This window comes from Rousettus aegyptiacus, unplaced genomic scaffold, assembly GCF_014176215.1.
Source record: "Rousettus aegyptiacus isolate mRouAeg1 unplaced genomic scaffold, mRouAeg1.p scaffold_m13_p_1, whole genome shotgun sequence".
In the NCBI taxonomy this organism is placed as follows: Eukaryota; Metazoa; Chordata; class Mammalia; order Chiroptera; family Pteropodidae; genus Rousettus; species Rousettus aegyptiacus.
In genome coordinates, this window is record NW_023416284.1 from 145209597 (window position 1) to 145237097 (window position 27501).

At 36.9% G+C, this 27501-nt stretch overlaps 1 protein-coding gene and 1 pseudogene across 9 annotated transcripts; one reads left to right on the forward strand and one right to left on the reverse strand.

Moving 5' to 3' along the window:
• Positions 1–27443, reverse strand: PPIL6 (peptidylprolyl isomerase like 6). Of its 9 annotated transcripts, none has more exons than XM_036220834.1 (8): positions 27242–27443; positions 24300–24395; positions 19168–19356; positions 16153–16215; positions 15904–16051; positions 13612–13668; positions 4200–4335; positions 1–1778 (listed from the first exon to the last, which is right to left on the reverse strand). In XM_036220834.1, exons 1-8 carry the CDS (start codon positions 27314–27316, stop codon positions 1667–1669), a joined length of 876 nt encoding a protein of 291 aa, XP_036076727.1. In that variant the 5' UTR covers positions 27317–27443; the 3' UTR covers positions 1–1666. The 9 variants fall into 9 exon arrangements, with proteins under 9 accessions (XP_036076727.1, XP_036076718.1, XP_036076713.1 ...); XM_036220825.1 differs by having other exon boundaries at positions 15904–16009; positions 27182–27443; XM_036220820.1 differs by having other exon boundaries at positions 27182–27443.
• Positions 10711–10829, forward strand: LOC118604981 (annotated as a pseudogene).
• Positions 27444–27501: the final 58 nt, after the last annotated feature.

The following is a 27501-nucleotide window of genomic DNA, read 5'->3' on the forward strand; positions in this document are numbered from 1 at the left end:
TATGGAACCATCCCCTAGGCACACGTTCTTAACACTATGCTGTCTCTGGGCCAGTTAAGAATTTGACACAGGCACTATGCTTTTTCCCCACCTACTTCAGATCTTAGTGTAAAACCATATGCCATATAGCAATGAGCTGTTATTAACAACAACAACAAAAATATGCCAGTTTTCAGGAGTTAGACATGGTAGGGAGCAGGGGAATAGGTATGATTATAAATGGACAACCCCAAGGAGGTCTCTGTGACACTGAAAAACTTCTGTGTCTTGATTGTGGTTATCAGTCACACAAATCTACACGTGATAAAAGACAATACACACAAGTTGTACCAATGTCCAGTGCCTATTTTGGTTTTGTAACATAGTTGTGTAATAGATGGCCATTGGGGAAACTGGGTGATCAGTACACAGGACTATTCTGTACTATTCTTATAACTTCCTGTGACTCTATAATCATTTCAAAATAAAACAAAAAACATATACCTACATTTTGCAAGCCCCACGTCAATTAGAGGCTTGTCTCTATAAGATTGGCTCAAAGATCATCTTTGAAGACAAATCTGCTAAGGGCAAGAAAAGCACAATGACTCTGGGCAGAGCAGGACTGCAATGGCAGTGGTGGTAGCAGCAGCTAAGCAATGTCACCCTCACTTTCAGAGTTAAGCACTTCACTGACTACAAAAAGGAGGCTGAAACCAGTTACTCATATCTTGTAGTGATCCCAAATGGCTAGTGTCCAGCTGGCTAAATAAGAACCTCTAAGGAGAGAGCTAAATGACTGCATAGAATCCCTGTCTCACATCTCGAGACTCTTGACTAGGTCAAGGACAGGATCTAGCAATCTTACTGAAAAAGTCCCCAGATGACATGAGTTTGAGAATCTCAGATTAAGGAGCTGCTGATAAAGATGGCTCCCCAGTAATATCTCAGGAGTCAACCATCATGGGGACTGTAACCCAAGGTCTTGGTTGGTATGGCTCAGATATAATCATTCTATTCATGCATATAAAAACATCCAAAATGTATATACCCTTTTCTTAATGCTACATATAAACAATGAATTCTTTTTTTCTATTGTCTCTCCTACTTGCTTATTTACAAAGATCCTCATGGCAGAAATGTAGTTACAAACAACAATGTGATTCTATTACAAATATTTTAAGATTCAAAGCCCATTAGGTACTGCTGCTAAATTAAGAATGATTTTGGCTACTCAACCAACAGTGACATAAACAGGGATTTATTTGTCTCATATAGTAAGAAGTCCAGAGATAGATAGTTGCTGATATTGGTTATGCATCTTAAGAGCTGGGGCTGACATCTCAGCAGCTCTCTTGGCCCTTCTTTCATGGTTCCAGCCTCTCTGAATGAAGGGGAAGAGACAGGACCACTAGCACTCTACCCGTGTCTCACTGGCCAGAGTGGTATACCATCGCCACTCCTGGATGCAAAGGAGGCTGGGAAATTTAGTATTTGGCTTTTATAGTCTCTATGGCAGAGGCAAGAAAGAAAATGAGGAGATGCTGGGTGTTAGGTGAGCTAACCTGGAGCATCTGCCAGTTTTCAATTAAATTTTATCAAGCACATTAAGTTTTTTCTAGATTTAATTAAATTTAGAAACAGCTGATCAATACATAATAAATTGTTGGAATATATTAATATGAAATCAGGCATAAATATCTCCACTGCCAATAATTAAACATTGTTGTATTGGTCTTTCATTCTCTGTTGGAACCAATTCTAGTTGTTGGAGAACTTCTGTTCCTTCAACCAATTGCCTAATATAGGGGGGAAAAAAAAGAAAAACTTAGTCATAAATTTTCACATTTACCTTATATTTCTAAACTGAGTCCTATCTAGCTTAGCTAAGGCTATTTCCTACAAATTAAATTAACATCAGTCATAAATATCCTTAACAGCTCTAAATGTGTGCACTTTGCATAGTTCCCCCACATCTGTCTGGGACCTTTCCAATCTTATCCTTGTTGCCATCAGAGTAACCCTTAAAAAATGCAAACCTGATCTCATCTCCCTGCTTAAAGTACTTAAGTAATTTCTCATTATCCTATGATAAAGACCAAAAATCTCTACCATAGCCAACCATGGCCAGCCTCCCCATGCCCTTCCAGGGCTGCCTTGCAGCATTTTTCCCTGCCCTGCTTCAGCCAGACTGGCTTTCAGTACCTCAGTAGCATCCTGAGCTCTTCCTGCTACAGCTGTCTCTTTTGCTCTGCTCTTGGCCAGCAGCCGCCCCCCTGCCCCCTCCCCCCCGCCCCCGTCCCCACACACACACCTGTGCTTGGCCTTCCTTCAGTTCTCAGTTCAGTCAACATTTCCTCGGGGAAGTCTCCCAGACCCCCTCCTCATGGCGCATTCCCCCTCCTCTCCTTTACAGGAGTTACAAGGCTTAAATCTGACATTTGCTTGTATGCTTCTTTGACTCATTTAGATTCTTTCATAAGGGCAGATACCATGCTTTTGCTAAGTGCTCAGTGCCTAATACAATGCCTGGCACAACATAGGCACCTAACTAACATCCATTGAATACATAACTAAAAGACAGCTCAAAGCCATGTTAATTTGGATCTTTGTAGACATTTGTAGGCCATGGATGGAGCTAGTGGTCTGAGTGGAGCTAGACTTTCGATGGCTGAGGGGAAGGTGCGATTTCAATTTCATGAACCTTTATAGAGACACAGTCAGTGCTGACATTAATCATGCTCTAGACATCTTTGTCTGACTCTGGGCTCTGCTTTTGCCATCCCGATCAGAAGCCATGACACGGAGCAGGACACAAAAACACTATTGAGGATGACGAGCAGGGGATAAATGGACAGAGTCACCTCTGCCCAAAGAGGATGTGATGCCTATTCTCCAAACTGGCTTCACAAATATTGAGCGAGTACCTACTGTGTGTACCTCTCCACTGCAATAGGTGGCACAAGATGAGTGAGACCCAGTCCCTACTTCATGTTCACCAAAGAGGACAAAGAAGTAGTTTGATTTTGGTGATTAGGGAGGTTTCTGACCTAAGCCTTAAACAGAATTTGGCAGACTAAAGGGAGGCAGAAAAGAACAAATAAGCAAAGCCCCAGAGGTTGTTCTGGGAGTGATGGTACTCTGGTCTGGTGGCAGCTCAGCTGCCATGTAGACAGCTTCCAAATCTAGATCTCCAGCCCTTGCCCAGCTTGAACACCTACTTCTGGTATTTAGGAGTTGCTACCTTCCTGTCATATGGGTATCTCAACCTAAATTATAACTCGTTCATCTTGAATTCATAATCTTCTCTCCCATATCCTCCTCCTTGTATTCTCTATCTTGGTGAATAGCACCGCTATCCAAGTTCTAAAATCCTAGGAGTTACTCTAGACCTTCACTGCTCAAGATGGTAGCTGCTAGCCACATGTGGCTATTTATATTTAATTAAAATGAAATAAAATTTAGTTCCTCAGTTGCACTAGCCACACTTCAAATGCTCAATGGCCACATGTGAAATTTGCGGTTAAAATTAACATGGGCATAATATTTCTTCATGGGGTAAAGAGTCAATAATTATCCCTATGGAGTGACTGGAATAATATAATACATATTCAGAAAAAATTCTAACATTTTATGTCATTTCAGGGAAACCAAAACTAGCTTCAACTTATAGTCACTTCAGTAATCAGAGATACAAAACACTGCAGTGATGAAAAGTATATTCATCCATTTTAGATCCATATGCCTATAAGCATCTTAATGATATTCTAATAATTATTGAGATATTTCCACAAATTGTTCTGTAAAAAAGAAAAATTACTTGTACCCTGGATAGTTTTCATCTCTCTCTTCATTTTTCATAGACAGTTACTTAAATGGCTTCACTTCACCTCTGCATCTAAATATATCTATATTATTAAGCACTATCATATTATTCATAGTAATTAAGAATTGATAAAGATAGAAGGATGGATGGATGGATAGATGGACGGATGGATAGACATAAAATTATAATGGCTGTGCCCAAATGGTTTCTGTGTTTTTTATAGATACCAAGCATTTTACAAAATATTTATTTCTAAATGTTTGTCCATATTTGTATTACTTTTGCTTTGAAATTCTATCTTAGCTACCCACAGACTATGTACCATATTTATCCAAATCTTTTTGAACCATTTTCATATGTGAATAGTATAAATACAAAGTTATAATGCACATACCCAAAAGCCACATATTTTTTATCTAGATAGGGAGTTGGTTGTAGTGTGATGTAGAATTGTGATCCATTGCTGTGACGGCCTTTGTTGACCATTCCAAGAACTCCCCTTTTATTATGAGGAATTGAAAAATTTTCATCTAGAAAAGACAATATTAACAGTAGGTCATTAAAATGTTTCTATTACTTCCATTGATTCTAATATGTAAAGCACAGACAGAACCTTTGGTAACAAGGGTTCTCAATCATATTTATCAATACATTCCAAATTGCAAATAATATATTTCATATTACTTTCACTCAACTGGGCTGTTAAAAAGGCTGGAAAGTCTTATCAGAACTATTTGAGCATTTACTTTTAGTTTATTATTACCATAGCTAAAAACAAGTGTGCTAAGAAAATTACTAATGTAAAAGAAAGTACTTTAACAATGTAAAAGAAAGCACATACTTTGCTTAGGATAAAGGTCAGCACATTTTCTTGTGCTGTTTTGTCAGCAGTATTTCATTCAAACTACCAATGTGATAATTACAAATGCTTTTGTGGACATGACCCTTCCCCTCACAACATCTTATATAGACTTCCAGTGTGGTCTTTATAACATTCCATGTAATTGTGTACACAATTGTTTCCTCTCTGGTATGCAAAGGCAGGGGCCTTATCTCATAGCTTTACCCCCAGGGTCTCCTAGCACATTACCTAGCATACATGTGGCTTTAAGAGTTGATGATAAAAGAAAATGAACTTATACTTATTTTTATTAGTCTTTAAATAAATTTTAATCTCAAACCTTATATAAAATGATCAAGAATTTGTGGAAAGTGATTTTTTTTTTTTTTTTAAGTTTAAGGTTAACAAGCAAAAACAATTGTAAGGAGGTTATTGTGCTACCATTTCCAGGAAGTACCATTTCCAACATGAAATAAAATTTGCCTCCAAACTCAAAAACACAAAAGTGGTAGGAGAGAAATTCAATAAAAGTTATCATTCAATAACTATAAAACCCTGGGAATAATTGAGAGATACAAATATTAACTCTCAGTAAGATTTTTCTTAAGTTGCAACTGCTGACTATTCTTAAGTTTTAAAGCTAAGCCAGATAAGCAATTAAGACATATCTGTATGGTTAGTTTTAGCTTGTTAAATTGTGAACTGAATAAAGACCTCTGTTATCTTATGAAATGAAAATAAAGTATTTTTGTATACATGTCTATATAATTACATTGATGCTCCATATTCATTTCAGTGGAATATATAATCCATTAATTTTGGAGAAAAATTGCATGGACTAGAAATCCACGTAAAGCAAAGATTCAAAGAGTTTTAACAAAATGGTATTTGTCATTGCTCTTAGATATGATTAATTTCTCTTAAATTCTGTAATAAGAAAGTAAGTTTATAGAATGACACTTTTACCAAAAACTTGTGATTATGGAACTTTTAAAGCAGTAATCATAACACCTATTCAAAAAATGCTACCTGTGTGAAAGCCCACAAATAAAACAGATAAAATGGCTAGAGCCCTCTCACATCTTGAGGATACCTTGTCAGCACCTCTAATGGAACAACTTAAAGGGCAATTTGAAAACCACTGCTATAAAAGGATAGAAAAAAAGTTTTTAAAAGGTGTAGGTAGTCCCTGACTTATAAATTTAAAATATGTTGACCTGAAAAATGTGAAAAATAAGTGACTATGATATTAAGTACAGAATGTTGTTGATGTAGAACTTAAGGACCTGAGGCTATGCTGCTTCCGGACTGGCAGTGATGGCAGGGCAGAGGGCAACCTCTCAGTGACTGCCACAAACAGGTAAGGTCCTTGGATGGAATTCAACTTGCTCTGTTCCTGGAAAGCATCCCATTTATGGGGGGTAGTGGGGAGTCATCCCTTCCCTTCCTGTTCTCTCCACAGGTACTGATGGGGCCTTTGCCCAGAATAGCAAGCAGTGGTGACCCTTCCTATAATATAAACTTGACAGGAGCTGCAAGCTAGGACTGGGCACCTGCCTTACCAACTCACTTAGGGAACAAAGCCATTGCCAGAGCATATCGCCCAATTAAAGATAGAAGCCAATGACATAATAGAGTTCAAAATAAAATCTTTCTGAAAAGAGAAGCTTTACTGAAAAATGGCTACCCAAATAGTTTATTTGCATTAATAGAGAGAAATATAGTTTTCCATAAGTAACAATATTAAAATGGAGAATGAAAATTCCAGGTTTAATTGAACATTTGTTCATTCAATAAATTTTTGTTAAATATTGACTGCATTCCAAGTACTGTTCTACGTACTGAGCTTAACACTTTTGAGTTATATAACAAATGTAAATTTATCTGCTCACATAATAATTTTTTGGGGGGACAGGAAAAAATCTGACCATTAAATCAACACTTTTCCTTTTCCCCTCACTGCGTCTGAGATAATTAATTATTATAGATTATTTTATCAGCATCCCTGAGTGAGAAGGAAAAATTTAAACAATTTACGAAAGTTTTGGAGTGGGAGGAACAAAAAAATGTTTTTTTAATTGCTGGGCAAAATTAGGAAGACAAACAATTTTGAGTGCCGGCTAAATCAGAATAATTAGTAAATTTATTTTTAGATCATGGTAACTGAAGCCTGGACTTTCAATAAAGGATAAAAGAAAGTTCGGTGAGTTTAACCCATATGGTTGAAACTCAGAACCCTTTCATTACATATCCATGAGTCAGGAATTCCTGCCTGCCTCTGCCACTTACAGGAAGGTACAGAGAAGTAGTTACTGCTCTGTGGTTAAAACTGGAATCATTTTTAACATACAACATTAAGAGTGAAATGGGACTGTTTCTTTGAAATAGGAATCAGAATTTATGTGAAAAAAAAATCAGTTTCTGAATTTTTTAAAAATAAATCTCATTCTGATACTCAAAATGGAAGGAACTACTGTAAGTCTGAGAAATTTCCTTGCATTCTCTCTGGTAAAAGTATAATCAAACAATGTGACATATTTCCATATAATTTTCTAAGGATAGTTATTCTGACCTGAGTCATATAATATCAATCTTTTAAACTCACTGCTCTAATTTTACCATATTTTAATAATAGCCTATCACTATTTCTTGTTATAGAAAAGTAAATGAAAGTGTGCTACCTAGCATTTTTAAACTGCTGCTTTAATAAAACATTTAAACATGTTGATTGTGTGTGTGGCATGAGGAATAAAGGGCCAAGTGTTCAACACCTGAAAGGATAAATTATGGTATATTTATAATATTAAACGGCAGTGAAAATGAGATTCCATCTATATAAAGTTCAAAAATAGGCATAACTTAACTATATTGTTTAGGTATCTACATGTGAGTAGTAAAACTATCAAGAAAATCAAGGAAAAAGGTGAGTGGTTGCTTCTTAGAGGAAAATGGAGTTATTATTGAGAATGGACAAAGAGGGGACTTCTGGCATGCTGGCAGTTTTTCTTTCTTGACAAGGGCTGTTATATGGGGGTTTTAGTACATATGCACCTTCTATATATAGAAATCTCACAATTAAAATAACCCTTAAATAGCTACTTAGACTAAATTATCTTCAGTTCTTGTTTCTAATAAAAAACACTTTTGCATAACTTTTAGCTGCATTATGTCATACTGACAGTGAATTAGGCTCTGTGCTTTTTATTAATGTCCACTTTCGTTTAAAGACAAGGTGATCTAGAAATTAGACAAATAGATTTTAAGTGAATTAGGGCACAAACTACTATTAAGAAACTGGTTTACTTAATGTGAATTAGGGCACGAGCTAATATTAAGAAACTGATCTGCTTAATGGAACAAGGAAAGTACCATATTTAAAAACATATGCTTTTTTCTCTTGCTTTTCATATAAAATGATCTTTTCTCCAGTCAGCCCAAGCCATCTAGTCACCAATCCTTTGAGAGAAGGAAGGATAAGGATTATTATACAAAAAATACGAGGAAAAAAAGGTTAATATTCATCTTTAATATTGAAAAAGGTATTTGAGGAGACAATTTTAAAATTATGATTTGACACAAAGCAAAATAGACTTTCCTCAAGTTAAAAAAAGATTAACCAATTTATGAAATAATCATCTTATTAAATTATATAGTCATTCTTTTAACTGTATTGTGTTAAGCTTAATGAAAGTGAGTTTTGTGGTTGTAGTTGTTTTTAACAAGCCCTGGCTTTTAATTCTGCATCTCATGGAAATAGGGTCCCAGGAGAGAAATCTGGAGGAAGGACTGGCTGTTTTCGTCTTAACATTCCTCGGAGGGGTGAAAAGAGGAGGGAAACCCGTTATAACTGTTTTGAGTACTAGTCACAATCTCTCTTCCACACTCATCTTTTCTTCTGGAGCTTCTCTCCTTTTTCTTGATTGGTTACTGAATTTCTAATTCTGTACTGTCAGACAAACTGAGTAACGGAGGCTTCCCTGAGCACTCTGGGTCTTCTCACTGAGCACCAGTCAACAGCCAGGCCTCCATGCAGAGTCCAAATCCCCACAAGAGCCTAAGGATGGTAGCAAAGGATAATCAGTGGAGGCACAGAGATGTCCAGAGGGGCAGGTGAGGAGATGAACTAAGCGATCAGTCTCCTACCGGCCAGAAGGCCCCAGTTCTGTCAGACTGTGCCTCCAAGCAGAAAGAGTCGGAGATCTGATAATGGCTGTGGGGTAGAGAGCATATGATGGATTCTCATCAGGCATTAAGGATGCCAGGAAAGCTTCCAGGAACATCTTCCCTATCTGTCCCATCTTATTTTTAAGAGTGAACTCATAAGCTGCTCTGGGCCACCACCCCCAATTCTCCCAGGCAGTTTTTCTGTCTTGCCCCATAGCACTTGGTTCTTCCTTCATAATAGCCATTGGCATAGCACCTGTAGTTTATCTGTTTAAACATCTGGCTGCACAAAAACTAAAATCCTTGAGGGTGAAATTTTGGTCACTTCATCTTTGTTTCCAAAGGCCCTAACACTATGTAGCAATCAAACTAAAAATTTAATGTTTTCTGAGTAAATAAATGAATGGTGTCACTTGCATGGTTTCATTTGATAAAGCTGTCTTCACTTGAATTTAGAAGGAAACTACCTCTTACTTTTCCCTTTTACTTTGGCCATCGGTTTGATATTATTTTTTTAAACCTTTATGTTACATTAAAATACGAACGCAAAAAGCCACAGAAAATTTATAGTTATTATTAGTTATTACAAGGCAAACACCCTTTTAACCGCCAGTCAGACCAAGAGAAAAAACTTTGCCAGCCTCCCCTGATGTCTTTGTCAAGTCACTCTCCACCCCCCACTCAACTTTTACATAAAATTAAGTACTTACTGTTTCCTTATAGTTCTGTCATCCAAGCATGCATCTCTACGTAGTATAGTTTAGTGTTCCCCATTTTAAAAGACTCGTTATACCTTTTAAATCTCTTTTAATCTACATGTTCTGCCTCTATCCCTTTCTTTTCCTTACATTTTATCTGTTAATGAACCTGAACTATTTAACCTCCATACACACAATGCAGTTTAATATAATTCTCTGTTCTCTGTCCTCTCACCACGGCTATAATACTTGTGCTGAAAATGCACATTAGTTTCACCTTGATAGATAGATTAGGAAAGGACTTGAGAATTCCACCCCTGCTCATGTGCAGTCTCCTCTGGGAGAAACAGGTGAGCGTAGAAAACAGCACCCAGCTGAACTGAGCTGTGCTGCAGAGGAACACACACACCTCACACATACACCAGCTTCAGGTCACCGTATTACATGTCACCTCTGGTGTTACAACTTGCCTCCGATTTCAGAGAACCCTCTTTCCGCCACTTCCCAATCACTCACCAGCTGTAAATCTTCCCATGCCGCCTCCATGAATGTCAAGGAGTTTACAAGGTCGAGGGCCATACTCACTTGTTACAGTTTTTATGTTTCTTGATAACATGGTATGTGTAAAACTGTTACTGTTTTTATCAAGTTACTATCTTATTTTTAATGTGTCACTGAGAAAGTTTTTTTACCTCATTTTTCCTGTAAGTCCTCTGGTTTTTATTGCATGGTTTTACACAGTACAAAGATCTTTAAGAATACATTATGGCAGAACTGGTTCTATTTCTTACAAGTTGGCAGCTGGGTCCAGAAGCTTAATCAGATTCATGTTGTATCCCTTTGGTAGTATGTTCTCTCAACAGAAGGCTCATAGTGTCCTGTTGTTTATTGTTTTTGTGAAGGCAGCAGATAACCAACATATCAAATGCCTAGATCCACTATTTCACTGGGGGCAGCAAAATGGTGATATTCTATTACTTCCCTTTCATTAATGATTGGAATACTTTTATAATGAGTTGTTTCGCTTTATCTACAATTTGGTCCAGTTCACACAGGAAAGGCAAGATAAATGCTTGATTCTTTCTCTATACTTATCAGTTTTCAAGATAACGAATTAATTTCCTATCATTCCCCCATAAGTAAGCAATTAGGCTTTACTTTATAATATCATTATGAACTCCTGGATTTAAAATACGTGTTCGGTCTATGGCAATGCCACCCTAAATAAGCCCGATCCCGTCTGATCTCGGAAGCTAAACAGGGTCGGGCCTGGTTAGTATTTGGATGGGAGACCACCTAGGAAGACCAGGTGCTATAGGCATAAAAAATAAAAAAATAAGGGATCATAAGCTGACAAGGTCCTTGCAATCTGTGAGGTCAACCAAAGGTTGCCTCACCTAAAAAAAATAAGGAAATAAAATAAAAAATAAAGTATGTGTTCTGTTTCAATCAATTGCAACTACCATTCAAATTACTCCATTATTGGCCAGTGAGAACCTCTTCAGGTTGGCTCCTGAGGCCTTTGACATGACCCCAGTAAATCTTTAACAGCACTCCTGCTAGCCTGACTGAACATGACATTTCGGGCTCATTTTGTAATTTCCTGTTGCAGAAATGGAATCTGCCATTTCTCCCAGAAGCCTCGGTTTCCTTAAGCAAGAAATGACATTTCAAAACAATAATCTAAATACTAGCAGTGTGTCACTACTGGATTGTTTGTAGACCAATTCAGTAAACAGAGCTAAATACATAGATGACACACTTCTTGAGTTTAAAGTGAAATTTCCAATTCATTTAGAATTATGGAATATCTTACTTATTAGCCTCTGTCATATTTCATCTGTCCTTCCTTCCACAGTGAAAATCCTGATTCTCAAGGACACAGGAAATAATGAAATTAGAATATTAATTACTTTTCCCACATCACATATACGACTATTTCAGAATAATAATATTAATATTGTCACCAGTATAATTACTGAAAAGTTTAATTTTTTTGCATGTATTCTCATTTTCTTTTATTTTTTAAATAATTAGACTAAGCATATAGTCATTCATACCATATTCTCACCCTTTTGATTCTCATTAAATTTTAGTTTTACAAGTCACTATACAATTAATGCTCACCACCAGTCCTTATGTCAAAGTCTCTGTTGTACCTTGGTTGTGTGAAATTCATTCTACAGTCAATTTCTCAAGAAGGGCTCGTGGTAACACTAGTTCCTAAAGTTTTAGCTGTTGTTAACTCTATGTGCCCTTTTACAACTCAAATTCAATATAAAATCCTTAGCTCACATTTCCTTTCCCTGAACATCATAAATGTATTACTCTATTTCCTTCTGGCATAAGAATATGACGTCAAAGAACATGATGTTAACCTACTTTTCTTGCCCTTGCAAATCACTTACTTTTTGCTTTGTTGCCTAAAGAAATTTTCTTTTTTTTTAATGTCCAATTATATCACTAAAGTATGTCTTGGTATTGGTTCTGGTTCAGTATTGGCAAGTAACAGAGTGCTTTTTCAATAAAGTTCCAAGTTTTCTATACATAAGTTTTTACCTACAGTAAAACATATAATAAAATGCATATATCTTAGCTGTTCGGTTTGATGCACTTTTGACAATTTTGTATAGTTGTAAACCATCACCCAAAACAAAATAGAGACCATCAAATCCTTTTTTATTTCAGGAAAGTGTTCTTCAATTATATTTCTCAGTATTTGTTCCATTACTTTGTACTGGTTTAATTTTTTAGGGATAATTATCCATATGTTATATGTTCTCTATCTTTAATATTTGTCACTTTCTTATAAATCCTTTTTTATCATTCTTAATCTCTTTTTGTTTTTTAAAAATGTACTCCTAATTCTTTTAAGACAAATGCCTGTTTTGTTTTTGATCTTGTATTTCTTCCAGTTTGTTTATTTCTAAAATTTTACTGTTAATTCTTTCCTTAGTTGTATAACCTCATATCTGAGTTTTTCTAATTCTGATTTACAAATTCTTTCCTGTCTTGTATCATATTCTTAATGTCTTTTAGCTTGTTTTGAAATCATTTTTGAATTCTTTTGTGAGCATGTCTTTCTAGTGCACTTTCATTATCTATAGTGATGTTACTCTGTTATTTATTCTCTTTGATCTTCTAATAACCATGAAACTTTTTGCTGCTCATTTATATGTAAAATTAGTTTTCCTAAATGTTTAAAAGTAGGTGGGATTTTTTAAAAAATAGCTTTTCCAACTTTACAAAGCTCCCTTTTGTGTTTTTATGTCATGTTCAACAATATGGCAGCTTGCTTTCTGAGATTTCCTGGCTCTATTCTCATTCCCTCTTTATCACTGTTGTCCCTATATCCTGTATAATTTTGCTTCAATTCCCAACCATTCCTCTTCAGTGTGATCCTGTCCTGGAAGAGAGCCATTTCAGATCAGTTTTGAGAGTTCACAGAGGTTGATTGCTCTAGCAACTTCAAATCTTACTAGGGGCCTATGCACTCACCAGCCATTGGCTCCTTGGGGGTTCTAGTATTCTCAGGCTCCTCAAATGCCCTGCTTTGTCCCATATTGATATGAATACCATGCAGATTTTGTGGCTGTTGGTAGTATATCCTCACCTGTTTGCACTTCGGGATTCATGTAACTAGCTTGCCCGCTAGTTTTGTTGTAAATGTTATCCATGGGTTTTGAATTTTTCTAATTCTTTTGTCTGTTTTTATGTTGGGATTTTAAAAAGTGAAAAAATGATGCCACCACAACTACCATCTTCCCAGGGTCCCAAACAGCCTAACAGGATGATTATCAAGGTACCAATTCTGAGACTAGCGAAATACAAGCCTTAAAAATACCAATTCTCTTTGACCCTATAATCTTAATACTAGGCATTTATCCTAAAGAATTATTAGATGAATGAAAAATTGTGCATAAAAAACTATTCTGGATTGGACTGGGTATCTTCCTCCCTCCCTCATTTTCAACTCTGTTTTAGTATGTGTACTTTTAGTATGTTACTCCAAACACTATCTTATTTGGAGCTATGAATTGTCCTGTTCTATTAAATTTGAATAATCAACTAATATATGACTGACAAAATTTAAAGATACACACCTTCAAATGTTGGTCCATAAATTGACTCTCCACCATCTCCTTTTCCAGCTACTATATCTGAGAAATAACAATAAATAAACATTAGAATTTGGAGACTAAAAAAGAGAGTACAATAGTGGCAGGAGAAATATGCTTTAAATTATGATCCTCCTTATACCAATGATTATATTAATTACCTAATTGTTCAATCTATATCAAGAAAATATTATAATTTTTTCACTTGTATTTTGTAAGCACTTTTACATTCAAGGCCCTATTTTTTTCCTATTAACTCTTGAAGGAAAGTTAAATTATAACACCAAACTTTAAAATGATGAAGTATTAAATTATAACTGTGGCCATGATTTTTTAAAATGTGTTCATATAACTTCTGTTTATTCCACAAGTTAGTCCACAGTCCATCGTCCTTTTCAGAAAAATGGAAGGATTAAATTGAGAGGATGAAATAGGAACAGTAAGATCCTTTTAGAACAAGAATAAATATAGATGCTCTAAAAAGAATTAATGTTCACATTTTCATCCCTTGGAACCCTATAGTGGTAACTCATTTATCTTACTAGGGGCCTAAACTCATTTAGCTGAGGGCTAAATCCAGGAATGAAGAAGTTGAGGGTTCCCTAACACCAATCCCTTCAGATCCTAAAGTTTGCTTTGCTTGGACAAATCTGCCCAAATGGTTCACCTCCCCTACTAATAAACACCAGTGACGCTCCTTTGTTCCATCTATCCAAGATCCACCATTACTTTTACCTGTTGCTTTAGAACTCTCAAGTGGATTTTTTTATATTGACACCAATCAGTATTTAATGTTTTTTTTTTTTTTTTTGTGGCCATACCCACCCCCTTAAATTCAGCCTTGTATATCTGGCATTACTTCTATACTTCTGATAACAAATTCAGTAATACAGAATAGTGGTTAAAATTCTATACATCTGGAGGGAGAAGAATGTTCACTGAGCTTGGCACTTTCAGTATGCCACATCACTGAATCCTTACTGCATCCTGTGATATTAGAATTATTCCCATTTTATAATTAAGAAGCTGATTCAGAGATGCTAAGTGCCTTATCCAACATGGTACAGCTTGTATGTATAAATTTGGATTTAAATCTAGTAATCAGAATTTTTTCCAAACTGTCCTTAACATTGCTGCCCCAAAGATCTATGTACTTTACTATCTGGAAATTTTACTTCAAATAAATAAACAAATAACATGACTTACTTTCCCCAAATCTTGTTTTGGGGAGTAGGGGTGGGGAGGTCTAACCAATACCAAAACAAAGAACATAGCATCTGGGAGCCCAGCACATAATAGTCAACACTGAACTAACTCAGTACCAAGAGATCTTGACACTAGCCCCCTTCAGGACTGTTTTATACTAACAAAAAATTGAAAGAAATCTATCTAAATGTTTACCAATAGGATATTAAATTGATATAACAATGTGATGAAAAATCAGGCAGACCCTAATAGTATATATATTAAGCAGAAAAATAATGTTAGACAACAGTATTAGTGGTTTTTCTCGCTTTAGAAAAACTGATGGAAAAATAGCTGATTTACACACAAGGTGCTTCGGTTAAATCTACACTTTTCTCATCAGTCTCAGAATGTTCCAGATTATAGAAAAATAATTAAACATTATTAATTTAAGCCCCTGTATATTTCATCAAGTTCAAGCAAATTTCCTTCTGCACTAATTATTTTTAAATTGCTTCCTGATGGCTCCCTATGGAATATTTCCCAAAAGGCCTCCAAAATTTAATTTTGTGCTGTTAATCAGACAGCTAGTCTGTATACAGCGAAATAACTGGCTTGGAAAGAAAACAAAATAAAGACCAAAATGCTCTAGCTCTGACTTTTCAATTGTAACAATGTAACATCTTTGGTATGAAAAAAGCTGCTTTCCATTTACTCTATTTTCAAATTCTTACCTTTAGTATGCTTCTTTTTAAAAGCACTGTATTTTCTAGGCACTCTTATTTATTTAGATGAGCGTTTAAAACTACATTTTGATTTAAAAAAAGTTATCCTACTTTCTTATGACTTTTTATTTTAAAATATCTCTGCTAACATAAGTTAGACTTGTTTATTTTAATAATTAGGGGATTTTTAAAAAGAATATGAATATCTTAATTCATAATTTGGCCATATAAAATATCCCTTAAATATATATAATATCTAATATTAACTATATTTAATTTTATATGCATTTTACAAAGGTAGATAAACAAAATGTGGATGTTCTGATTTGATTTTGCAATCACGTTGTATTTAAGATTTTAAACTCACCTCCTCCTTGTAGCCAACCATTCTGTACTAACCGATGAAAAATCGAACCTGCATAATGTAGCCTGACGCCACTTTGAGAAAACCCCGCTTTTCCTGTGCACAAGAACTGAAAATTTTTACACGTTTTGGGACATACATCACAGTATAGCTGAAAAATAAAGATTAAGGATTTCAAGGATTAAGTATTTGACATTCTACAGTTAAAGCCCCACTCCCCCCAAATAATTAAAACAACAAAAAGCCTCTTACCTCAAAAATCAATTTTCCAACTCGATAAAAACCAATAGAAATATCCAAGAACACAAAATCATGCTATTAAAATTTAGGAGAAAAAGATAATACAGGTCAATGTCTTAGAAGAAAAAACAGAATGTTTTCATTGATAAGATGTCAACATCATTAACAGTAGAGAACGATAACAGCAAAATTAAAAGAATGACTTAAAGAAGTTTGTTTCATTTTATTATAGTGTCTTTACAACCAAAATAACACACTTTTTAAAACCCTACAGTAGCAAAGGTCTGAGTAACACTAACCTGTCACCAGGACTGAGAACATGGCCTAGATATCCACTACATCGCAAACTAGGTGTGGAGAGGAACACTAGTGAGTCCCTTGGGAAAAGCAGCAGACTGGGAATTCTTTTCTTTCCTGAGTTATTCTGGAAAAAGAGCCAACGTGAGCACCATGGATCTGGTTACTGCGTATTCTGGATTTTTAGTCCGCTCAGATTAGCTAACCAAGGCCAGTCTTTCTGAGTGGGAAAATAAGGCCACTAAATCTATAGGAAGTGTGGTTCCAAGGAGAAGAGATGCTGAACTTCTGAGTTATTTCAATCTTATTCTCATGTTCCCAGAGGCCCCCAGCTCTGGTTTTAATTGACATCCTTTCTGGTAGGGAAAACTAACATTTGTGAGATCCTGTCTAGCCCCATAAAGAGACATCCAAAATGAAAACACTAGTCACCATCATAGTTGCATTCATTTGGGGAGCAGAGCATATCTAAGGAAAACATAAAAACGCTGCCTTATTTAATAAGGTACATAATTTGCCCTGCTCTATTTCTTAAAAATTGAGAAAACATAAATGAAATCACTTTTAAGTGTACCTCTATCATTAATTTCATGTCATTCTAACCTTTTAAAAAAAATTAAAAGACTTAAATAATATTGTGTTATCTGGCATCCAGGAGGAAAGTATTACATCCATACTAATTATAACTAATTTGTGCCTCTCCGCTTCTGTGCTACATGTTTTTCATTATATAAGAGTATTATAAATTTAGAATAAGAGGCAGAATATAGTAAACTTCACAGGCTTAGAAGAAAAAAGAGAATATATTGGAAATCATGATTCCCTGTGCAATAATATCTTATCTTTATGAGGTTGTCAAAAGTAAATAACTCTGAAAATTCTAATGAAAAGAGAGCAAATGAATGCAGCACAAGATAATGTCACCTAGCAGCCAAACACACAAACATAATCATCTAGCATATCAATCAAACCCAAAAGTAAATGAGTCTTTGAGTTTTACTCAACAAGAAAAATCTACTATCTGGGCAAAAAAACACAAGGATTTTCTCTAGAATCTAGGTCCTCTCTCCACACTGACACTAATGAATTCAAGCTGTCATTATCTCTACCCCACGCGACCATAACAGGTTTCCAAATGGCTGACCTGCTGCCAGGCTTTCCCCACTCTAGCCCGTTTCTGCACAACACTAAAAGTTTTTCCAAAAAAGCAAAGAGGATTATGTCATACTCTTTATGAAAAGTTCTGTTGGCTTGGCTTCTTGCTAGATAAGATATAACTCCATTGTTCAGAACGATGGTGAGTTCGACCTTTCTTTAGTGTATCTGTTTGGGTTTTTTCGCTTCTTAACAGCTGAACACCTTTCTTATTTCAGGAACTCCCCACAGGGCCGCACCATCTTCTTCAGATTCTAAAGGGGCCAGATTCTCCCTTTCCCTATCCTATGAGAGCCAGGGTATAGGGACATGACCTAGGCTCCACTAGTTAGGTACCCTTGCCTGGGGCCTTAGCTCTGCAGGGAGTGTCAAAGACACAAGGAGAGTTGAGAAGTTATTTTTAGTCAAGGTGTCAATTCAAACCCAGGCCTACAAGCTCGTATGGCAGATCCTGGCTGCACATTCCTAGGGCATGACTCTGGCTATGTTTTCCAATTGCCAGGCCTCCCTTGGTTCCCACCTGTTTCCAAAGCAGGTTTCTCCAGCTTTCCTGTCAACTGTGAGGTTTCCAATATCCTTTCAATACATACCTTTTCTCCTTAAGTTAATCAGAGGAGGTCGGTATTGATGGTACCAAAAATCCTGACCAATATTCTCATTTTCCCATTAATTCTGGCCTCCGTGCTGTCCCCTGCTATTCTCAGAGTACACCATGTACTTCTAGACTCCCATCCCTTTGGGAATTAACTGCTAGTAACTGCTATTCCTCCCCACACCCCAGGGTTTCAATCATTTTTCAAGTGCAGTTTATTCAATCAAACATTCACTGAGCACCTATGTTTCAGATTCTATTCCAGGCAGTGGTTAAACAAGGATGAACAAGACAGGTCTTCGCCTTTGCACGGCTCAGGACACTGGATCTGTCTGTGGCCCAGGTCATGAGCATGAAGTCATTTTCCGCATGTGGTAGTTGTTGCTACAAGGTTTTTGAGGAAAATTGCAAAGTACTTTTACCTCTATTACCATCCTATCCTGGTGTCTGTCTCACTCTCTAAACCTCAAATTTCATGACTGTCCTCTGGCATCGGAAATCTTCCCAATGCCATAGTTTGTCTAGTTCTGCTCTCACCAACTGTGTATCACGTTTTAAAATGTCACCTCTCGAACTTGCCATTCTTTTAGTGCAGTAGCTCACACTGAGGTGTTAGAAAGTACTAACTAAAATAGTCCATAAAGATAATGAGTGACAGGCTCAACATTCTCTGGCGGGGGGCGGGGGGGGGCATCTCTTTATATTTTAAAATGGATAATAATGCGTGTCAGCTTCTAAGAGGATGTTTGGAGATGTTCTCCCTGTGCAGCCTGCCTTCTGTGAGATAAACTTGCTTTATTTACCACCAAGCCAAACCTTGCCATATTATAATCCTGTGAAACTAGATCATAAAGTCATTGAGAACTTAAAAACTGGTCTCCTACTCTTTTATATTCCCTACATTAGGTGTCAATAATTAATGATGAATAAATATAAATGATCAAAAAAGCCACTGTTTTTCTTCAAAAATTAGTGTAACTTGCCTTGGTATCTTGTAAGAATTTAATAGAATAATTCATAGCAAGTGCATCATAAAGTGCAGCAGGTTTAAAATCAACTATGTCCCACACTTTGTGGGCCCATTTCTGAAGATCAAGTGCATTTCCCAGGAACTGATCATTAACAAAACATATGACATAGGAGGAATATTCCCAGACTTCATTCTTAAGTTCCTGTAAAGGAAAAGGACAAAAAAAATTAAAAAATAAAAAAAATAAAAATGTAATGAAGAAAAAAAAAATACTTGCTCAACCCACAAGCCAGGGCTTGGATTTAAGTCTAGGAACGAATCTTTAAAAAATGTAATTTTTTCCATCTTTCAGAATTTTCTCTCGAAAAAAAAATCTGATATTTTCAAGAATCTGACATCACTGAAAGCAAAAAATGACCTAGAAGTAATCTTAACAATGGCACAATCATAGAAAATAGATGGCAATCTAGTAATAAAAATCTGTGTGTGTAGTATGTATGTTATATTAACTTGAAAACAAAAGGCAGTCTCTGACATCATTTCTGAAGCACATTTCACTGTGGATATATGTGGAAAGGTCAGGGGTTACAAGTAAGACATGGTTTTCAATGGCCAAGTACAGAATGAATGCTTTTTTTTTTTTGATGGAGGGAGTCAGGGATTTCCTGAAGGCCAGCAGGGATTTCCAGGCATGACAGGGGCAATACAGGTGAGGAAAAGAGCTCACCTGTATTGAGTCTTAAGCCCTTCAAAATGAAATGCATTAGTGTTTTCATCCATACAACACTGACAAGTCAACTTCCTAAATCCCAGTGTGTGGCCACTGAGTAATGTCCCCTCCAAAGAGATCTGGTTTATTATTACCCAGTGCAATCCCAGCAAAACCACAGACAGTTTGGGACAGCTGTTCTCCAAATTCAGCAGGCAATCAGAATTACAGATTCCTGAGCCACACCGAGTTTCTGATGCTGGGGTGGGGCTCGAGAATTTGCATTTCTAACATCATCTCGGGAGATGCTGATGCTGCTGGTCTAGAGACAAGACAAATGTTCCTTTTAAAAACAGTCGGCCTTCAGCTTGCAGACATCCTCCATCACCAGCTCCTCTCTCAAGAGACTTCATATTTGGTTGCTCAGTTCCCATGCCTTTATCAAAACCTGCTTCAAGGATGAGAATAAAGTCGTTCATGCTGAACTATAAATCACTAACAGAGCCTATGGTCAATACTCTTCAGATTGTTTTACGGAACATACTTTACAGGACACAAAACTTTGAAAAGGGGAGAAAAAGTTTGATTTTTTTAGTTTGCTTGGTGGGAGAACCATAGTAGAAGTACATTTTATTCAGAGTCTAAAGACATAAATATTTTGTCTTTGTGTCTTCTGTACATGAGGAGACTCCTGACCTGCCTCAAGAGAGTGGGCTGGACTCAGTTTCTGGGGCTTTCCAGCACTGTGTGATGTATGATGCTGCCTTTTTTGGAGGGGAAAGAAAGGCATTTCAAAAGCCCTGAAGCCATTGCTCAGGGGTACATTACATTTTGCTGCAGCATAAGGCCAGCCCAGACCTAACCTCAAATGTGCTCAGAAACATTACATATAACACATGAAACAACACTTACATTGAAGGACAAAATACTGGCCTGAAAAGGAAGAAAAGGTTGAGGTAATGAGTATCCGGAAGAAGAGGGTGAAAGAAGGAAGGAAGGATAAGGAATAAAGAATGGGTGGAAAGCAGCAGCAATCATTACTTAGTCTCATTCAGGACCCATGAGAAAAGCAGGAGGAAGAAAACACAAAACATCTCAAGGGTGGGAAACTGCAGAATGGAATCCACACCAATCTTTAAGAGTATAGTCAGCAATGAATTCAGTAAAGTAGCAGGATACAAAATTAATATTCAGAAGCCAGTGGCATTTTTATTTTATTTATTTATTTGTTTGTTTATTTGTTTGACCAACATATTTTTATTAGATGAAAGATACCTAGGGTTGGCTCAAATACCTGAGAATCAAATTAACCAAGAAGGTAGAAGACCTGTTTTCAAAAAATTATAAGTCATTGAAAAAAGAAATCGAAGAAGATACAAATAAATGGAAGCATATACAGTGCTCATGGGTAGGAAGAATCAACATCATTAAAATGACCATACTGTCCAAAGCAATCTATAGATTCAATGCAATCTTTATCAAAATACTAATGGCATTTTTCAGAGAGGTATGACAAATAATCCTAAAGTTTATATGAAACCATAAAAGACTCCAAAGAGCCATGGCAACCTTGAGAAAGAAGAACAAAGTTGGAGGTATCACACTACCCGATATCAAACTATACTTCAAGGATACAGTAATCAAAGCAGCATGATACTGGCATAAAAACAGATATATTGATCAGAATAGAGAGCCCACAAATAAATCGACCCCTATATGCTCACTTAATATATGACAAAAGGGGCAAGAATATATAGTAGGGTAAAGACAATCTCGTCAATAAATGGTGCTTGGAAAATTGGAGAGATACATGCAAAAAAAGAAAAAAAAGAAGAAGAAAGTGGAACATCTTCTTATACCATATACAAGAACAGACTCGAGATGAATTAAAGACTTAAATGTAAGACCTGAAACCAAACAACTTTTACAAAAAAACATAGGCAGTAAAGTCTCTGATATTGCTAACAGTAATTTCTTTCTGGATATATTTCCTTGGGCAAGAGAAACAAAATAAAAAAGACCACATCAAGCTAACAAGTTTTTGTACATCAAAGGAAACCATCAACAAAACAAAAAAAAACCAACTGACTGATTGGGAGAAGATATTTGCTTATGATATATCTGATAAAAGGTTAATAATATCCAAAATATATAAAGAACTCATACATCTCAACAATGAAAATACAAACAAACAATCCAATAAAAAAATGGGCAGAAGATCTGAACATATATTTCTCCAAAGAGGAAATACAGATGGCTAAAAGACATATGAAAAGATGCTCAAAGTCACTAATCATCAGAGAAATGCAAATTAAAACCACAATAAGATTATCACGTCGCACCTGTCAGAATGGCTATCATCAATAAACCAAAGGAAAACAAGTATTAGTGAGGATGTGGAGAAAAGGAAATTCTCATACAGTTGGTAGGATTGCAAATTGATACAGCCTCTATGGAAAATAGTCTGGAGTGTTCTCAAAAAATTAAAAATGGATATACCTTTTGATACAGCAATTGCACTTCTGAGTATTTATGAAAAACAATAATTCATAAATATCTATGCACCCCTATGTTCATGGCAGCACAATTTACAATAGCCAAGATATGGAAGCAACCTAAATGCCCATCAACAGATGACTGGATAAAGAAGTTATGGTTCATATAGACAATTGAATATTACTCAGTCATTAAAAAAATGAAATCCTACCATCTGCAACAACAGGGATGGACCTAGAGGTTATTATGCTGAGAGAAATAAGTCAGAGAAAGATAAATACTAAATGATTTAACTTACATGTGAAATCTAAGGAACAGAAAGCACAAACTAATCAAAAATAGACTCAAATACAGAGGACAATCTGGTGATGGTCGGGGGTGGGGCGGGGCTGAGGAACTAGGAGAATGGAGTGAAGGGTTAAAGAAATACAAATTAGTAGTTGATAGATGGTCTCGAGGATGTGGAGCACGGCAGAGGGAATGCAGTTAGTATTAATGTAATGGCTAGGTGGAGAGCCAGAGAAGAGAAAGAACAATTAGGGGAATCGTTTTATAAACTATATAAATGTCTAACCAATGTACTATATATTTGAAACTAATAATATAAAATTAAAAAAAGGAAAAAAAAGAAAAAGGAAAAACACACACATACATACACTCGAAAGAGAGTACAGTCAGAATATGTTAAGAGGAGAGGGCGTAAACCAAAGCATAAGATCACAGCTCTCCTGGAAGTGGAGAGCACGATGCTCATGGACAATGCAGTAGGTTTGGTGATAAAAATTAAAAAAACATTGTTTTATGTTAGAGTGACCAACTGTCCTGGTTTGCCCAGGCCTGTACCAGCTTTAGCCTTAACATTTCTACATCCCATGAAACCCCTCAGTCCCAGGAAAACCAGGACCACTGGTCACCTCAGTTCTAAGGATTACATTCAATATATAAAGAAGCTATTAGGACAGTGTATGTAAGTGTTTTCTATGGTTCTATCTGAATTCCAATGAAAATGTATTATGGCTATGAAAACAGTACAAGACTTAACAAATAGCATTCTTGACTTATCTTGTACCAGTCACGTGATTTGAGAGTGACATGGTCTCAGATAAAACAACATTATCTATCTGATAATCACAGGATCACAGGACCTCCTTGTGCAACCTGGGACAGAACCACCGAAACCGCTCTGCTCAGGGGAAATGGGATTTCACTGGGGAGATAAGGTGGGGCAGGGAAACCAGGACTGGGCCAGGGGTGACAAGCAGGAGGCATACCCCACTGCAGCCTCCCTCTCAACATGAAATATTGCTGAGCCAGGATGTCACATTAAAATCCTTCATATCACATGTTCCAGGTAGCACTACCAACTGATCAGGGTTGACACCCAAGAGAAAACCTATCTGCCATCCCTGGACAAGCTCTGCTAGCCCTGGGGCCTGGGGTTCTCCAAAGGTACTATTAGGTGGAAGATGAAGAGAAAGATGCTTCAATTAGGACAAGGCTACCCTGTGGGAACTTGGTGCCTGTCATCACATCCCCCATGCAGCACAAGCCCCCAACTATATCTGTGTACACCACCAAGGCGTTTCAGTTAGAGCCAAGAAGAGCGTCAGGCCATAGTAACCTAAGTGCCAGGGTGTCAAAGGAAGTGTGAGTGAGTGATATGCAGGGAAAGAAGGCAACCATCAGCAGGGGTAAATAGCAGCACTGAGAGGTAAAACTTACCTTTATCATATGCCTTCCAAAAGAAAATCCTGTAAATGTTATACTTTCTCTTAACATCAGCCTGGTAAAATGACGGAAATAATTTAGGAAAAGTACGTAAATTAGAGAAATAAAGTCTAGTTGCACTAAAATTACTACTTCAGTTTTTCCAAAACAGTGCATAGATAAATAATTTAGACAAAACTTTGCTCATTTCCCACACCCCAAATATCCTTTACCCTTTTTTTCTCCTGTAGATATTGATACCATGCAAATTCTTGAAGTGGAACTATTATAGGATCTTCAAATTTGGATGGAAATTTATTCTTCAGACACTAGGTTTCAAAACAAAATAATTATTTTAGAGTACGTTCTTTTTTTAAAAGTAGAAATCATTTCCCTCAATTTTTATGGGGTCTCTAGGAAGTTTTATACAACACCTAGGCCACATAGTTTGGCTTAGATGCCTACTCCTAGAGGCCCGTGTTCACCTCCATTAAGTCACTCCTTAGTCTAAACTGGGGCTCTGGCTTGTCTCACACCTGTAGAGAGAATAAGCTCCTTGAAGACACAGATTATGTCTTAGTTTTCCTATATTCCCACTGGCTTCAATATCTGGCACATAGACCATTCACACATAGCAACTGAATAAACAAATGAATAAATTCATGAGTTTATGCCAATAGTTTGTGATCTGCCATGTTCTTTTAGTATCATTTTTTCCCTTAAACTCTTATGAAACCTCAGTAGATCAATGGGTACTTTTAATTAAAATAAATAAATGTTATTGCTTTAATTCACTGATATATGGAGAATGACTGAAAAGCTATTGTTGTGGTTATACATTGAAAAAAAGAGAAGCAAATTCTAAATATGGTTAGGTTTAGATAGTGAGCATGTTTGGGTTTACCATATTGTTTTGTCTACATGAATCAGAGAAAATTCTTACTTGTTCACAATCCCTGTCAAAAAAGAAAACGGAAGTTTTGGTTCCTAATGTTACACTTTGCCTCCTCCTAAAGCAAGAAAAGGTGTCTCACTTTTCTGAGTGGGTCAGAGGAGTAGATGGGCCAACAGGGAAAAGTGACAGCTGGCACCCCTGCTATGATCTAAGAGGACACTAGCCTGGCATGCTTCGCTAGTGGTAGATATTCCAAGGGGGAGAAAACCAGAATGTGAATGTATCTTGTCCCCTGGGACCAGGGATAGCAGAAGAGGACAACAGCAATCTGGCCATCTTTGTCTTAGGCTACTGTCCCCAATGAACACATGACATATCCTTTTCTCTCAATTCCAGTGTCTGTGTTCAGTCTGAGGCAGCTGTGCTGGATAACTGTTTCTTACTGAGGGACCACCTGGAAAAACTAATAAACCCAATAGTTTTCAAATTAAGCCTAATCATACTTTCTTCATAAACTTAGTGTTTGCTTAGAATGGACAACTAAATTTGAATATATGTAATACTCTTTACAAAACTAAATCTTTGTCAGTTAATTATGCATCTGGGATTGCTCACAAATAATCATGTTGGAAATATTTTCAAGGATTTATTAAGATAGAGCTAACTAAATTTATATTGTTTTCATATTCAAATAGAGCTACAGTAGGCAAAAGAGTAAGGGAAAATTACCATTAATAATATAATTAAGGCATTGTTTTCTTGACTTAGTGTCCTCTACAACAGGAGTTGGCAAACTGTGGCCAGTGGGCCAATCTGGCCCGCTGTCTGATTTTGTAAGACATGAGAGCTAAGAATAATTTTAGATTCTTAAATAGTTGAAAAGGATCAAAAGAATCATATTTCATGTCATGTGAAATTATACGTAAGTCAAATTTCAGTGTCCATAACACGATTTTATTGGAAAACCACTATTCATTTACGTATTGTCTGTGGCTGCTTGTGCACCACAAGGACAGAGTTAGGCAGTGGTAACTGAGAGCCTATGGCTCCAAACGCCTGATAATTTAATAACTGGACTTTATAGAAAAAAATTGCCAATGTCTCTACAGTGTGGAGCAGGCACAGAAAGTATGTGCCTTCAGAAAACGAGCTAAGGAAAACAAGGTGAAAAAATCCTTCAAACACATTAAATACAACTTAGGCCATAAAACTATGCTCCTTGTGTCAGCCAGCGAACACAGCCCTCAATTTCTACTTCTTTTGATTATTCACATATCGTTTTCAGACTTCTGATCACTTATTCTCTCCACCTTGATGTAAACTTTACCTAGTTCACAAATTAGTTACTATTTCATGATTTGATATAATCATACACTTTTAACTCTGGACTTGGAGCGGATGAGGTAGGAATTGAAGATTTCTTCTTTTTGGGGACATTTTGTGTCAAGTATCCAGCTGGGTACTTTGAGAGACATAAACATGAATAAGGTATTTTCCTGAAGTCTAGTGGGGTTGTGAAGGAGAGAAATTTGCAAAACCTTAGAGCAGCATTTCTGGAGCAAACTCCAAAGATGCGCTAAATTCTATATTTCAGCATGTCACACATTTCTACATTTCCCCTGCACGTGGGTTAAAGGTGTGCTGCAACGTTACTGACCCGAGCACATTCTTCCAATTAAAGTGTTTTTTCCTTTTTTTTTTTAATCTTTCTGCGAGTTTACAAAGAAATGTCTATATTCTCCAAAGCACTTGATGGTCATTTATTAAGAAATCCTCTTAAGCACTTAATATGCTTGGAATGCAGTGATTGCTGTAGAAAATTTAAAAGAAAAAAAAATACTCTCCCGAATGAATAGTTTTCAAAATCATTTGGAGTGGGAGTTTGTAAAAAGTCAACTAGTTATACGGTAGCACTTTTTCCTAAACATTTTTTTCGTGAATTTTTAAAATCTATATTTTCAGTTAAAAATCAATGTGAAATAAAATGTGTGGATACGTAAAGAAGTGGCATTACCTTTATTCCTGCAAGGTTCTGAATGCTTACTTCGCTCGGATCCCCCCTTTAAAAGAAGCCCTTCTCGAAGTGGAATGCCCGCTCTCCCGGACTCGCCCGCCCCTTTTCCCTGCAAGCTCGGATCCAACCAGACAGACCCCGCGCCACCAGGAGGCGCGAGACCGGTAAGCAGAAAGGGCTGCCCGCAGTGGTTTCTTCCTGGTTACCTCAGCTGTGCTCTTCGCTATCTGAAAGGTGTTGCTTTTGAAGAGCCCCACCACCTTCACCTGCAGTGGCTGCTCGGGGGGCGACTGAAAAGCGCACTGGACCGGCCTCGACCTGCAAGGCTGTGCGCTCGACATGGCAGCGCTCCGCGATTACTCCGAGCACAAACACGGCGTGTCGCCACGGCAACCGCGCGACCCCGCCCCCACCGCTTTTGGGAGGAGGGAGGCGGTGGGGCGAGGGGCGGGGCGGGGCGGGCGGCGACGGGCAGGCCTTTACGCCTGTTGCTGGTGAGCTTGGCTGGAGCTGGAGGGGAAGTGGG